The 16,977-nt window shown below is 44.9% G+C and overlaps 1 protein-coding gene across 1 annotated transcript in view; it reads left to right on the forward strand.

Moving 5' to 3' along the window:
• sh3bp4a (SH3-domain binding protein 4a) overlaps window positions 1–16,977 on the forward strand; it is a 35,333-nt gene that overhangs the window by 11,269 nt on the left and 7,087 nt on the right. The window contains 3 exon segments of the mRNA XM_046840376.1: window positions 4,946–5,174; window positions 5,260–6,189; window positions 6,192–7,621. Of these exon segments, the coding sequence (XP_046696332.1) occupies window positions 5,054–5,174; window positions 5,260–6,189; window positions 6,192–7,621 (2,481 nt within the window). The 5' untranslated portion in view covers window positions 4,946–5,053.

Raw genomic sequence — 16,977 nt, forward strand, 5'->3', positions numbered from 1 at the left:
GACTGATGGAGAGAGAGAGTGATAGATTGAGAGAGACTGATAGAGAGAAGGAGAGTGATAGATTGAGAGAGACTGATAAAGAGAAGGAGAGTGATGGATTGAGAGAGACTGATGAAGAGAGAGTGATAGATTGAGAGAGACTGATAAAGAGAAGGAGAGTGATAGATTAAGAGAGACTGATAAAGAGAAGGAGAGTGATGGATTGAGAGAGACTGATGGAGAGAGAGAGTGATAGATTGAGAGAGACTGATGAAGAGAGAGTGATAGAGAGATCACTAATGACTGCTCCTGAACTTCAGAACAGCACAGTTAATTTGTCAACAGATTGGATTTAGCTGCCATGAAATCAGATCCTACTCTTGTGTGTGTGTGTGTGTGTGTGTGTGTGTGTGTAGCAGTGTTAACACTTGATCAGCAGTCCGTACCGTTAACCACCAAACAAACTGCGCCAGGTTCATTTCTCACACGGAGCTTTTTATCGGCAGGTGCTGAAAATCGACCTCCGTCTGGAAACCTGCGTCTGGACGAACACACACTCCAACACCGTAAAGAATGTTTGAAAGTTCTGTATAGTCGTCTGCGTGGAAATGAGCTCGCCCTGTTTCTCCACCCTATAAACCACGTCACATAATAGCAGGCAGAGGACACGGCCCTCCAGGGCGGCCATATTTACTCTTCGCTAATCAGGGTGAGACGGGGTTTAAATTCCCCTCCACCTCACCAGCCCATCTTTGAGACGTAAACACGAGGAATTTAAATAAGGGCAGAAAACACTGCCTGCTTCTCCAGCAGACTGGGATGCAGACGTAGTGTTTGTGATTAGAGGTGAGGAGCTCTCGAGAGCTTTACACCCTCTGTGATGCAGGATTTTGGTTATACATCATTTTTGATTAGGTAAAAGCCTGTACCTGAACGAAAGCCTGGTTTCTCAGCAGGAGGCTGGGAGACTTTGCAGATCTTATTTTCCAACTTGTTTGAAGGGTTCTTTAGAGAAGAACCAGCACAATGTTCTTTCTTCAACCTTGCTGTTGCTTTTGTAATGGTGCATCTTGCTGTATTTCTGCTGAAGTTGTATAAGCAGCGGATTTTGCATTAAAGTTCATTTTCCTGCTGTAAAGGTCAGCAGCTGAAGGTAATGTAAAACTGAAGCTGGGGGTCTCTGCTGTAGAGCAAGACCAGTTTCAGCATCACTAATAATGAATTCTGGAGGTTTGCTCCTTGTGCTGTGATGAAGCATTTTGTGAATACTAACGCTCCGTCCTTGACATTTACATTCGTGGCGTTCTGCAGATGCTCGTACACGGAGCGACTCAAACTGATCCCATTTATGTGCCTGGAGAGGTGAAGTTTAAAAGGCCCAGGGGTCCAGCAGGGGCGGCTCGGTGGTGGTGGGATTTGAATCTGCTGATCAGAAGAACAACTGAGCTACCACAAGGGATTCTGGAGGTGCACGATGGTTTTTGATGCCATTGGATGTTCACTTCAAGCTAGCTTTATTAAGATCTGTTTCCATGGGTTGAAAGATCTTCCGCTGTCGAGCTCCAACCCTATTGAACAGCGTAGGGATGAATCTTTTATGCCCAACTGCACCCTAGAACCTGGTTTTACTAACACTCTTGTGGCTAAATGATATCTCACACAAATCTCTACAAAATCTAGTGAAACATCTTCCTAGAAGAATGGAGCTTATTACAAAAGCATGTGGAATGAATTGCTATCAAATTATATCCGGTTCCTTGGTAACAAAAAGCATGTGCTTCCCTTTCCAGTACTAACGCCAGGGCTCACCCACAGACACGCGTTTGACGTCCTTCCTCAGCGTCCGCCCGAACCCACTCGGGGCTCCGCCTGTTTTTCCTCGGCGTCTGCTCGTCTCACTTGTGGATCGGCACGATTTCACACTTTAGTGTTCTGCTTTCCTCTGCTTGGTGTGTCTCTCTTAGCCTGAGGCTGGTGTCTTTCTCCTCTTCATTGGCTTCGCCGATCTGGAACACAGCGCATTGATTAGTCTCATCAGCTACAGGTGTAGTCTTACCGCTCCTTCCGTCCGACTCCGCCCTTCACTTGCGAATCGCTGCCGGATACAGATTTTCCCGTATGACTGTATTAGATGTCGGATGTGCAGTGTATTCTTGCTACTCTTCGCACGTCAGAATCGTCATCTGAAGTAGAGCTCGAGCTAATTTTAATACTAAACCCGTCTCATAGAAATGTGTAGCGCTACGGCGACCCAACCATCAGCAGCTGTACGACCGGATCGATCAACCGCAGCAGCGCTTTAACTCGATTCGCTTCATCATTCACACTTTCTGCCCTCAGCACCAGCGCCTATAAAATATTCAGCGTCCACCGCAACGATGCCTGCATTAGCAACATAGCAACAACAGCAACAAAAACCACAACAACAACGCAGACACACAAAACTGTCTTTATAGAGCCAAGTTTCTCTACGGCGCAAAAAAAAAAAAAAGTTTCCAGCTCATGGCTCCTACTGGTCTGAATTATGAATCACACATGAAGTGTGCTCGCGGGTCGCTCTCAGCAATCTCGAGAAGACACGTGCGCCTCTTCTGACCTACTTCACGTCCATTAATGCTCCTGCACCCTCTATAGCTCCACCTGCGTGTTCCTCAGGTTTATGAGAAAGCTTTAAAAGAAACACGCCTGAGAGAAGCGCTTTCTTTGAAGCCTTTCGCTAATCCTGAGTGCAAAAAGAAAAACGAACGCTGAAAGCTTTTTGATCACGGATCTTCCATGTGCATGAATCTGTTATTTAGATCTGAATGGAAGGATGTTTTAAGTAAGTGTCCAGGTGGAGATATAAGATATGGTTCGGCAGGGGAGAACGCTGGGTAATTGTGGGGTCTTAACGCAATTGAAGAACTTTATCTTTTCTTATTTAGGACAAAAAACGCTTTGTTTGAAAACGCATATTTTTTACGTCCCTGTACTGCGCATTGAAACAAAATGGAAGGCACTTTGTCCTGCGTCATTTCCACCTTCCTCTATTTACTTTTTAAACTTCGGACAACGGTGAGGAAAAGCACCGTCACATGACAAAAAAATGTGTCATAGTTTTCGAAAGCTTCCGTTTACACCGTCCACACTGATCCACATGCCGTTTCTAGTTTTTACATTGCAGTGTGGACTTTCATGGACGACGCATTTTTAGTCATGTGATTCAAACGAATCAACGTCGGAGAGCATTTTCAAAAAATCTACGTTTTTGTTGGCTAAAAAAACGCAATTTCGAGTGTGGACTGTGAAAACCGTGGCGTTTGCAAACGATGGCGCATTTTAGTCATGCCACGGTACCTTTCCCCCGACATTGCCTCGAAGTGTGGAAAGAGCCGGAACAGATTGTCTCTGTAAAGCTGCTTTGAGACAATGTCCATTGTTAAAAGTACTACACAAATAGAAATAAATGCCGGTGGAGAACGTGTGTTTACAGCTGCTAGAATGTAAATGTGAACAGGAATTAACTCTAAGCATCAAAAAGTAGGGAATGGTAGCAGTGGTGGCTCAACTGGACTTGGATTAGAAGGTCAAGGGGTACAAATTGCCACTGTTGGGCCCTTAAGCAAGACCTTTAACCCTTCAGGGGGCCGAACCTGCACTCTGACCACTGGGATGGGAAATGTAAAGAAAAGAATTTCACTGTGCTGTAAAAATGTGAAATAAAGGGTTCATGGACATTGGATTTCAGATGTTTTGGATTTGCGAGTTTAAATCCTTGACCACAACATCATTCAACCCTCTGCCAAATGCCTGTGTGGTATAATAGGAATAAAACACCTTGCTGAGTGCAAAATAAACCGTTAATGATATGGAAACTCCGCTTCATCCACGTGTCCATGTGATTAAGAATTTCAAGATCATGTCCCTCCATATATTTTATTTGTTACTTAAAGCTTACTAACTTACTTACCCTGCCTTTCACAAGCACTTTAGCGTTCTAATATTTATGACAAAATGCCTAATAACGTCCACGGTTAATCATTCATCAGGATCTCCGACAAGTTCTTGCCTTTTACATGCCCCCCTGCCGCTGTCGTGCCCTTGGATGAGCAGGCTGCTGATTTAGCTTGGCTAATTATAGTCTGCGTTGTGATGCATTAGTGTTCTGCATGTCTGTCACGTCAGAGCCAGATTAATAACACTGATCCTCTCAGCCAGAGGTTGAAGCAATCATGCAGGAAAGCTGCATGCTGTTCCTCTCCAGGCCAAACAGCAGCTTACACTAAAAGGTTGTAAATCGTGACAAGCGTGGTGATGTGGAGAACCTGCCGAGAACTTACTAATGCGTTGGGTCAGGGGAACATTATGCGGAATGTGCTGAGGCGATCAAAAAAAATCTCCTAAATGCCATTAAATGCGATATTTTGATTCCTGACACACGCATAAGAAAACATTCCACACACGAGAACGACGTTACACAATTTCGTGACATGTTCGGTTATTAGGGACGTGTGACGGTGTGAAGACGAACAACATCGCTTACATTAGTTATTAAGATTTAGCATCTCATTTTTACATGATTGAGTCCTCATTAAACTGTAAGAACAAATGTTCCAGATGGGATGCGCAAGCCAGTGCAAAACAATGCCTTTCAACGTGATTGACGTAAACAACTTTATAGTTGATGGCACATTTTAATGATACCTCTGAGATCATTGCTGAAGGATGGATAAATTGAGCGTTTTCCGACTGTACTTGGAAAAAAGAAGGGGAATAACGAAGCCAAATAAATACTCGGCCAAAAAAAAAAAGAAAAACCAATTAAGTGATGTGATCTTTTGCTCTTTTACTCCCACTCGGTAGCAACGTCTTCATTATGCTATATTATATATTGTCCCTAGTTGGTTTTGAAGCAATGCTTCTAATTTGCCCTTCTAAAGCGTTTTCATCTTAATCACCATCTGTCCTCATTGTGGCTTCTCTCCAGGGGTGCAGGCAGTGTCACCAGATAAACTTCATATGGACAGCTGCCGATGACAGAACTGTACGTACGGCAATGGGAGTGTGAACCAGTCGGAACAAGGCTAGAGACAACATGGCTGCCCATCGCATTCGAGTGACCAATAACAACAGTGTCCTCCCGCGATGCAAGTCAGAAGGCACCCTGATCGACCTCAGTGAGGACGTGTCCGAGGCCAGTCTTACGGAAGTCAAAGGTTAGTCCAAAAACCCGTCGTGAAATTACATTTATAGAATAGACGTTTTGTTAAAATACCATACTCATTTAATTGTTTTGTTTAGTGCCTTCTCCGAGTGCCTTGCGTTTGGACACCACTGCATCTTTTGGGACCGCACAGGAAGTAGTCGCCATCAGGGACTACTGCCCATCCAGCTTCACCACGTTAAAGTTCTCTAAAGGAGATCGCCTGTATGTGTTGGACACCTCCGGGGGAGACTGGTGGTATGCTCACAACAATACAGAGATGGGATACATTCCCTCGTCATACGTCCAACCTGTTTGCTATCGGGACTCCTATCTCAGCGACAGTGGCATGGTCGATAACCTAGGCGACTCCTCAGACGAGGGTGTGAAGGAGTTAGACCTGCTGGGAGAGTGGACTGGAATGTCCCTGAAGCTCCCTCCAGCTTATAACAGCAAAAACAACCCCTTTTTGACAAATCCGTTTCTCAACGGGACTGTGCAGAACCAGCTTCAAGACCAGAACACCAACCAACACAACAGCATTGACTTGCTTCTCTTTGATTCGCTGACTCCATCTGCTCCTGTCTCCACGACCAGCAGCAACAGCACTAGTAATGGATATGGCAGCAGCATCTTTGATGGCACGCCCACCAGCCCTAACGTCGAAACTTTGCAAGTATTCCGAAAGGACAACCCGTTCTTCCGGAGTAAAAGATCCTATAGTTTGTCCGAGTTATCAGTCCTACAGTCTCAGTCAACTACGCCTTTGCCACCGTCCGAATTCTTTACAGGTCTTAAGGCGCCTTCTCCCGAGCAGTTTAAGAGCAGAGAGGACTTTAGGACAGCTTGGTTGAATCATAGAAAGTTAGCACGCTCCTGCCATGACCTCGATTCCTTGGGACAGAATCCAGGCTGGGGCCAAACACAACCAGTTGAGACGAACATTGTTTGTAAGCTGGACAGTTGTGGTGGGGCAGTTCAATTGCCGGACACTAGCATCAGTATTCACGTTCCTGAGGGTCATGTCGTTGAGGAGACACACAACAAATCTCCATGAAGGCTTTACTGGATCCTCCACTGGAACTAAACAATGATAGGTGTACTACAGTCAGCCCGGTAGTGGAGATCAAACTGAGCAACATGGAGATAAAATCATTCATAACCTTGGAGATGAAGGTATCTGTAGAGGTGAAGAAAGAGAGCAGGCAAATGACGAAGGTTGTCTGCGTGAGGAGCGACAGTAAAGACGGTCCATACGTCCCAGTTCCTCAGGCTTACATATATGGTGACACAGTTCAGGTTCAGCTGGACAGCCTTGAGCCGTGTATGTATGTTGCAGTTGTGGTCCAGTCCCACAACATTTCCTTTAATTTAACAGTCTGGGATCAAGTGGTGAAGAAAGTCACTTTGGGTTTATACGGGCCCAAGCACATTCATCCCTCCTTTAAGACAGTGGTGGCTGTTTTTGGACATGACTGCGCTCCGAAGACACTGCTCGTCACTGAAGTTGGGAAACAAGCTCAATCGGCACCACCAGTCGCACTTCAGCTGTGGGGAAAGCACCAGTTTGTCCTCAACCGGCCTCAAGACCTTCAAATAGGCATGTACTCTAATATGAGCAACTACGAGGTGAAAACAAACGACCAGGCCAGAATGGTCCGGGGCTTTCAGGTAAAGCTCGGCAAGGTGAGTCGGCTCATATACGTCATCAGTTCTCGAAATCCTCAAGAGCTGTCCGACTTTACCTTACGCGTTCAGGTAAAGGACGATCAGGATTGCATTCTCGCTCAGTTCTGCGTCCAGACGCCACAGCCACCTCCTAAAACTGGAATCAAAGCCAATGGGCAGCGGAGGTTCCTGAAGAAGAAGGAAGTGGGGAAAATCCTGCTGTCCCCTTTGGCCATCACAACCAAATACCCACAGTTTCAAGATCGCTGCGTCACCAACTTAAAGTTTGGTAAAATGATCAAGACAGTGATTAGGCAAACAAAGAACCAATACTTGCTGGAATATAAGAAGGGCGACGTCATTGCCTTGCTGAGCGAGGAGAAGATCAAATTGAAAGGACAATTGTGGACCAAAGAGTGGTATATTGGTTACTATCAGGGAAAGACCGGACTCGTCCACGTGAAAAACTTGCTCGTCTTGGGAAAAGTGAAGCCGATCTACTTTTGCGGGCCAGACCTCACGACCGCAATGCTGCTGGAGCAAATTCTCAAACCCTGCAAGTTTCTTACCTACATTTATGCCTCAGTGAGGACCGTACTAATGGAGAACTTGGGAAACTGGAGGGCGTTTGCGGATGCCCTGGGTTACGATAATTTGCCCTTGACTTACTTCTGCAGGGCAGATTTGGATAGTGAACCTGAGAGGGTGGCTTCGGTTCTGGAGAAACTCAAAGAGGACTGCAACAACATGGAAATGAAGGAGAAGAAATCTTTTCAGAAGGAGCTCATGATGGTAAGTAAATAAGTAAATATTTAAGGCAGGGTGTGTGTGTGTGTGTGTGTGTGTGTGTGTGTGCGCATTTGAATGTGATTGCCATTGATTGCATTAACGATGCGCAAGCTTCGCTTCATACAAATGAAGTGTCTCTGGACTCGAGGCCGTTTAAACCCAGATTTTAAGCCAGCTTATTTGAAACCTCTTATCTGTCGTGCGATGATTAGTGCTAATGGCTAGCAGGCTAATTTTAATAAGAAGTCTCGCTCTGGTCCGTTTTCCTTATCTTGCACAGCTGTGGGAAAGCTGCAAGTGCAGCAGCAGTGGCTTTGATTTGCTGGCTCAGACCGTAAAGGGGAAACTTTAATCAGCCTCGCACACGTTGGTGCTGTCAGTGTGGGCTGTGCGTTTGGGGCTAGCAGTATGCTAACTCGGCTGTTTTTTTTAATCTCCAGAAAAAAAACTAATCATAGCAATAGAAGTGCTGGCAGGTAACCAAATCGACCCTGAGAACACCTCGAGCAGTTCTCAGTGCAAACACCAGGAGAGCATGTGAAGATTTTGCTAGCTGCTAATAACAAAATGTTTGTTTTCTATAAAGCTTGTTTTAGCTCAGGGTTAGTGGAAATGAAAAGACCACATGCATGGAGTTATTATCAGAAGTATCTGAATCCAGGTTTTAATGGTTAGAATGAGTGATAAAGAAATAAAGAGGTAAAGAAAAACCGAAAAACAGGAACTGCTCGATTCGCTGCAGTACACAAACAGCAGATTCGCTGCATGGACGAGTGGCTCTGATGAAGCACGCTGTGCCTGGATCCCTGGGAATGTGCTTAATTTGGAGAACAAAGCGAAAGGCCTGGTAGTGATTTGATTTTCAGAGTTACTGGTGAAGAACTGAGGATGATATCACTTGAGGCAAAACCTATTTTCTTTTCAAAATATGCCAAAAGTCCAGACTTCCACTAAGATTTCTTCACACCTGTCTTTGATTAAAAGGGCAGTCGTGTAGGTGTTTTGTCCTCCGTATTTGACGGCCATCTCACATCGAAAGGTGTGGAGCTGTCCGTGGTGTCTGTCACGACAAACGCTTTGTGTACATTATTAGTTAATAATGAATAGTTGTCTTTGGAGTGTATTGTACTGCTAGTGATTTGGACACCAATCATCTTTGATGATTTCAAATCAGGAGATCATGAGTTCAAATCTCAGCCCTGAATTTGTTGGTCCATTGAACAATTTATGAATAAAATGAAAGAAACACAAGTCCGGAGCCCCAAATGGCGTTCATACGAATGCGAAAGTTAAAAGAACATCTGATTAAATATCATCTAGTGATACATAGGGGCATTGAATTGCTGCACCCTTGACTTTCAACTGCTCAGTTAAAAGTCGCTCACGATAACTGTGTCTGCCAAATGCCTTGAATGAAAATATAGTGCATATAAGCCCCGCCCCCTAAAGAATAAAATCTTGATCAACAGTAGCAGCTCATTTGCATCAGCAAATATTTCTTTTCATGCACTTTTTCCAAACCACCGACATTTCCACATTTCTCTCTGAGTTAGAAATTCTTTCCTGTATATCGATAGATCACGATGCTACTCCTGGGGTTGTTCTAAAAGAGAATAAAATCCCTGGTGGAACTCCTTCTGTATTTCTCGTCAGGTGAAAGCGTGGTTGGTGTTGTGTGTTTGATCTGCTGTCGAGAGCAGTAATGTCTCTGTGCCTAATATCTTAATGAACCACACTGGTGCTGCGCCTTTACCTCGTTATCAAACACCACCATCAGGACGTAAAGCACATATCAGGAAGCTGTGTGTGTGTGTGTGTGTGTGTGTGTGTGTGTGTGTGTGTGACACAGCGAATTGTTCTGGTCGGTTGGTCTCAGCATGAGATGTGCTACAGTGAGGCGAGACAACACATCGTCAATAATCAATGCATCTGAGAGAAGTTATGGGATAGAGGTGTGTGTGAAAGGAAGCTCCATCATCCACGGTCCGTCGTGGTCCCAGTGTGAGCTCGTTTATCACCCGCGAGACAAAACGATTACTTCCCGCACTCCTGGGCCTTTCGGATAGACGTTTAAATTTTGCTTCCTACCATCCAAAAGATGATGCATTAATCTTTTTGTTCTGCGCCGACGGCATCGTTATTAGCGCTTTGTCCGCGGGCCGGCTCTCTAATAGTGTGAGCAGCAGGAGATATCATTTATACCTCTGCAAATATAATGAGAGGTGATGATGCCACGAGGCTTCCCTTCATTTACCGTTTCTCTTCTCTTCACCCAATGACCTCCACACACACACACACACACACACACACTAGCTTTCCAAACGTGCGTTTAGAAATAAGGCGTAGCGGGAACGGGGTCGGGTGAGGATGCGTCTGCCGTATTCACCACTTCCAGTCATCAACCCAATCCATAGGCATACACACAAACTGTGTGTGTGTGTGTGTGTGTGTGTGTGTGTGTGTGTGTGTGTTGGTCAGGATGATGGTCGCTCGGGAGATGAATACTTACTTTTACTTTTTTTTATTACGTTTCAATTCAGAGGAGAATTCAGCCCGGGTTTGGCATCTCAGGTCTCCAGGGTGTTGCAAATCAGGATTATATCACGTTACGGATTATCCACAAAGATCCGATGCCCTTTAGCCAGATGTTACACGAGTGTAAATACATCTGTCTGTCCACAATAGACAACTTAATCACATACATACTAGTGATGGAAAGATCGGATCATTTTAGTGACTCGGTTCTTTGAATCATATTCATCGAAACGAACGAATCTCTTTTGAGTCATTTAGTTCACATCATTCGTTTGATCAAAAATAAAATATTGCATTTTTAATCATTGTATTGAAGTTAAAGAGCAGTGAGAGCAAGACTACAACACACTCCTCGCTTCAGGTTTTTCATCTTCTTCATGTACGAGCAGTCCTTTCTTCTCTCTTCTAAAGGCAGTTCCATAATCCTGCTCTCTAATCAGGTGCGGTATGAAAACATGGCATCCAGGTCTGCAGCTCAAACTTCACAAATGCGGCAAAACCCTCCGCAGAGGTGATTTCTCCTCCTCGCCGCACTCTGGAATCATAAAAATGCAGGTTTATAAAGTTTATGGCGACTGTAATGACACTGTTTCAGCAGGTCCTAATGACCTCACCACCTCACCCTGCCTGAGCATCTACCGCAGTGCCAGTGTTCCAACATGTCTGCTGAGGCAGCTGGAGTGTGTGTGTGTGTGTGTGTGTGTGTGTGTGTGTGTGAGGTGAAAAAGCTGCGGTGCAGACAGAAATGTAGGAACGCCTCGGTCAGGGTTTAGAAATCTGCAGTCGTGATTGTTTATTAAAGAATTCTCACATCTGTAAGTCATAAACTCTGCTCACGAGGTTAAATCCTGCCTGCAGTTGATTCTTTTCCTATTACAGCATGTCCCAGTGCGTTTCCTCATCTGCTCCCACAGCAGTTTCTTCATAATCACAGAACACACTTTTGTATTTTTTATTCGATCTTCTGACCAAACACCATTCATCATCCTCCTGACCAATTACCAGCTACAATCCTTCTGACCAATCACCATCCATCATCCTCCTGACCAATTACCAGCTACAATCCTTCTGACCAATCAACAAATCAGATCAATTACCAGCTACAATCCTTCTGACCAATCACTATCCATCATCCTCCTGATTAATTACCATCCACATTTCCTCTGACCAATCATCATCCATAACCTTTCTGACCAATCGCCATCTATATCCTGACTAATCACCTGCTTAATCATCTCACTGCACCATCAGGAGCTGAGAGACTCGAACTCCATAATATCAGGATGGTCGAATCTTCTATCATCCATCAGCAGCAACATCATTACAGCACGTATTGTTGAAATAAACCCATTCCTGAGTGCTCCGCCACAGTTCAGCAGAGTTCATCACCTACCTCAGCAGATCTCTCTCTCTCTGTGTGTGTGTGTGTGTGTGTGTGTGTGTGTGTGTGTGTGTTTTGGTGCAGGCGCCTTTTGTTTTCTTGTTTTTGTTATTTCTGTGTAGTACGGTTTGTCTACATCTGATCAGAACAGAGGAAACACGTGAGGAAGAGTGGTTTTGTGTGTGTGTGTGTGTGTGTGTGTGTGTGTGTGTGTGTGTGTGTGTGTGTGTGTGTGTGTGTTTTGGTGCAGGCGCCTTTTGTTTTCTTGTTTTGTTATTTCTGTGTAGTACGGTTTGTCTACATCTGATCAGAACAGACGAAACACGTGAGGAAGAGTGGTTGTGTGTGTGTGTGTGTGTGTGTGTGTGTGTGTGTGTGTGTGTGTGTGTGTGCACGCTAACTAGCTAACTAGCAACTTGTAAATGATGAAGGATGAGCTCTTGGGTCATGTGTCAATATATGAATCATTACACACACCACAGACACTGTAAGCGGTGTGTAATGATGGATTGATGGATTGTGTTTGAGTCGTAACAGAATGTTTGGTGTGATTAAGGGCTCGTTCCTGTGAAGCCCTCGGGGGAAATCGATTAACCCAAAGTTTCATTTCAATTAAAGGTGTGAACCTGCTTTCTGCACTGAGCTGTAAAAGCCTGTGTGTGTGTGTGTGTGTGTGTGTGTGTGTGTGTGTGAGCAAAGAGATATACGCTGCCCAGCTCAGTTAGCCAGCCTCACCCTCAGGTTGCTAACCCAGTCTCAGTCACCCGAATTCCGCTAAGCGTGGATTTTCTGCCTCGGCGTTCGTTTTCACAAAGAGTTTACACTCTAAACAACACAACACACAACACAACAGTGTGTAGCTGCTGAAAAGTCGCCTGCCCTTGTTTTGTTTTGTTTTCTGAGGGGATTTTCCAGGGATGCCTCCTTACCAGAGATGGTATCAAAACATTTCAAAACTCGCTCTGTTTATTAGAAAATACTTTATTTCTCAGCGCTACAGCTCTCCCAGAGTTCTTCTGGAACGTGTCATGGAAGTCTTCTTTTCGAACGCAAACTTCTGCGATTCGTGCCGGATCTCCTCAACAATGTGTTAAAACAGATTGGATCTTAATCTTCGGGAAGTTCAGCAGGAGCCAAATCTGGCGAGTCGGGTGGCTGCGGAAGAGACACCGCACCGTTTCCGAGAGAAACCCGCATGCGAGGAGAACTCGGTGACAGTGTTCCACAGATCCGTTTGTGCAGAGGCGGTTACACGCGAGTTCAGATTAGCACTGGTCTCACAACACCTGTTGTACACAGAACAATCTCTTTTGGCACAAAAGCTCTGTGCTCCCTGTGACTGTGCGTGCTGCCATCTGTTGGCGAGTTACAAAACTAGTCTGGAAACATTTTTATACCCTCTCAAAACATTTCTGACTAGCAGTCTGGTTGTGCTGGGAAATGTTTCCATCTCAAGGGTTTGGAGTGTATGTTCATGATTTTCATGAGATGTGGTTAGCATGGAGGTACACACACTGTCATGCCTGATAGAGCACGAGCCATTTATGAAAGCTTTTTTTTTTTTTTGCTTCATGTCTCCTGTTCCCTGAGGAGACAGCGATGATACGTCTTGAGCTCTGCTCACAGATCTGACCTCCTTAAACGTTTTTACCTCCTGCGCTGTCGAGTTCGTGTTCATCACCCTGACCATCGCACGGCGTCATTTCTCTCACACTAATAAAATAACCTCCGGCATCGCCATGGAAATCGAATCAGCCGTGCGATTCATCCTGAGCTTTCGTTTTCCGTAGACGTTTGAGACGTGTAGAAAACCAAGAAGTGAAAAATCATAGGGAGTAAAAATCCAAAGCCGTGTTCACTGTGCTGTAGTGCAGATCTGGTTTTAATGAGAAGATGCAGGTGAAGTTAAGCTGTCACAGCTGGAGGATAAACGCAGGACCATCATCCCATGTCACGAGCGTCACTAACAGACCGCGCCCATGGGGGAGAAGTGCAGGTGTTGATTTCACACACACACACACACACACACACACACACACACACAAATGTCTTTTTAATGGGAAGCTGTCAGGACGAGCAATGGACAGCACAATTCACCTTATACAGAAGGGAGCAAGGTGAGCCGACATCGCCGTCAGGATAAATTACGTCTAAATACGCCTCCATTCTTTCTCACCGTTTTTTAATGCTCAATAGCATTTAAGCAGAAATGAACAATCTGCAGAACCTGAAGCTGTAAGGTCTCATTGTGTTCGCTAGTTAACACCAAACACACAAACGTGTCTGCAGATCTCAACTCAGCATCTCACTCTCAGCTCAGTGTCTCGCACTCAGCTCAGTGTCTCACTCTCAGCTCAGTGTCTCGCGCTAAGCTCAGTGTCTCACTCTCAGCTCAGTGTCTTATTCTTAGCTTATCGTCTCACTCTCAGCTCAGTGTCTAATTCTTAGCTTATCGTCTCACTCTAAGCTCAGTGTCCTATTCTTCACTTATTATCTCCCTCTCAGCTCAGTGTCTCACTCTTAGCTTGTTGTCTCACTCTCAATTCTCTCACTCTCAGCTCAGTGTCTCACTCTTAGCTCAGCATCTTAACCTCAACTCAGAATCTCACTCTCATTAGTCTCTCAACCCCAGCGTATCTCTATCTCGCGTTTCTCTCCTCTTCCTCACCCTGCAGAATGGAGACACGTGTGAAGTGTGTATGAGATAAACACATTGTGAGTTTATGAGGACGCGGGTCAGTTCCCTCCATCTTTCGCGTCTGTCAGAGGGGAGACGCTGCGGTGCTGGTTTCTTGCTTTCCACCCCGAGTCCATCATTTCCTCCTTCACCTCCTGCTGAGTGACTTGGGGACGGAAATTGCTTTCAGATGCTAATAAAGTGCTTCAGATGTGCTTGGCTCTGGGAACGTCTGCCTGCCTGCCTGCCTGTCTGTCTGTCTGCCTGCCTGCCTGTCTGTCTGTCTGTCTGTCTGTCTGTCTGCCTGTCTGTCTGCCTGCCTGTCTGTCTGTTTGTCTGTCTGTTCGCTTGATTTTCTGTCTATCCGGCTGCCTGCCTGTCTGTTGGCTGCCCTTTAACTCAGACATCGAGGTCTGTCACGTAGTGAAAACACACACACACACACACACACACACACACACACACACACACGTTAAATCCCAGTTACAGACTTGTTCATATTCACTGCATTTAAAAACTAAATCTTTAAATAATTAAAATGTCTCTAAGGAGCTTTGGTCAGGTCTGGACTCAGACCAGGTGAGTGCTGGAGTATTTATATCCACATCACTGAGGCTCCTGATTCAGCATTCCAGCTTTATGAGTACACACACACACACACACACACACACACACACACACACACACACACACTCTTACACTGAGTGAGCAGGTGGTCCAGCTTCCGGTGCTCCTGCATACTAATCCCCACATTTAATTAAGGAATCTTTTGTCGGGGTGTTTTTGAGTGACAGGAACCGAATTCCAGTCATTCCATTGCTGAGGTTTTGTTCACTGAACAGGAGCGTGGGATTCGTCGGAACGTCAGGAGATCGTTCTAAATGAATTCCATCACGTCCATGCGGGGATCCTGTCCATGCGGCCGTGAAATGAGATGATGTGTGGTAGAAACATAGAGAAAGAAAGACAGAGTTAAAGGAGAAATGTTGTGCTGCTGGTGGATTAATGGGCTGGAACAGTTACAGGGCCAAATTATCAGCATCATTTTCCTCACCACGCGTCCATGGTTTCCCGCCAAGCGCCAGATAAACAAGATAATGACCTGATAAATGTCAAATGTGAAGTAATATCTCAGCAGACAACCAAACGAGTGTGAGATGGATCATTTTGGAAACATTCTCCTGATTTCAGGCTTGTTCACGTTCTTCTTGTTCGAATACGTTCCAGAGTTTTAACGTTTCATGCTAGCCTCCTGAACCTCATGAGCTCCAGAGTAAATCTAAAAGAACCTCCAGACTCTGACTATGCCACACCGAACCCGCTACACTTTTTGTAAATTCCACGTGTTTTTCTTTTTCCTTCTCCAAATGTTTAAAAACTAAAACGTGATCCGGAGACCCCGGAGGTGAAACCTGACCCTGAATGCTCTCATGATTCTCTCGTTAATGTCCTGCCGGGTACGGAGTCCTTCTTACACAGGAAAGAATGGAACCGAGGGTCTCGCTTCTGCCTGATTTAGCTTTGCTAAGCTGCTTTCACGCAGAGCTCATTAGCTGGAGTGCGCATGCGGTCGTGTTCACTACGCAAGCAGCAATGAAATCGAGGTGCTTTGGGTTCGATTTATCTGGAATGTTCTGTGTTGTTTTTTTTGTTTTTTTTTTGTAAACCAGTCTAAACAGGGGCTGGTCTTTGTGATTCGAGGTCACGTCGTTAATGTGCGTTCTGGACATGTTTCGTTCCTCAGCGTAGTGTGCAGTTTTGCCATCATTGTAGGTTGTTTCAGTATGTTTTTGGTACTAAAGCGAGCGTTTTTTTGAGAAATAACCGGATTCTAATGGAGTTTATCCCTAATTTGATAGTCAGAGGAGAGGGTGGTGAGACTCCCTGAGCCTTTATTAGGAAGAAACCTTGAGAGGAACCAGACTCAAAAGGGACCCCATCCTCGTGTGGGTAACACCAAATTGTCCATTCAGTACAAGTCCATCATTTTTGAGGTTATCAAAGGTTATTAACCTTCCACAAAATCCTCATGGATCTTTAGGTGGTTCAGCTGTAGGTCTTCAGTTAAAGAGAACTCCATCCAGAAGTAGGTGGAGAGAAATGGGAGCTCAGTGGTTAACATGTTGGACTTCCCAGGGCCCCTGAACAAGGCTCTGAACCTGAACTGTTTAGGTATAGAAATAAATGTATAAATGATTATCATTGCACGGTTTTAGCTACAACCTTCCAGCAATTATTTGCTAATATAATAAAACACGTCAGAGATTGTAACGTAACACATGTAACACGTTCTAATTAAAATGTAATCATTATTTCAGATGTTAGATATGATCTTAAAAACCTTTAGCAAAGTTTGCAGATTTAAATCTGGAAAAGACTGGAATTTTCAATGAAAAAATGTGTAGGAACCCTGGGATCAGCTTTCCTATCGGACCCCATTTTAGTAAATGAGAAAGTGGAAGCGTATCTCACCGCGCACTCGTCTCATTTCGTCTCGTCTCTTTTGTTAGAGAGTGAATGAGATAGAGAAGAAGAAAAGCGGTGACACTTCTCTGCTACGTCTCCTCTTCCCCCGCTAATCGAATCATTCGTCTTCTGCGGATATCTCACCGAGTTATGAGACAGGATACACACAAATCTACTCAAACCAGATAAAGGGACGCTCGTCCTGCCAGGCTCTCAGTAGGTTCCTCAATCATTTACCAACAGTCAGAAGCATTCGAGATACACCAAGCCACACCCACCACCTAATCGTGAACAACCAAG

Source organism: Silurus meridionalis, chromosome 26, assembly GCF_014805685.1.
Source record: "Silurus meridionalis isolate SWU-2019-XX chromosome 26, ASM1480568v1, whole genome shotgun sequence".
NCBI lineage: Eukaryota > Metazoa > Chordata > Actinopteri > Siluriformes > Siluridae > Silurus > Silurus meridionalis.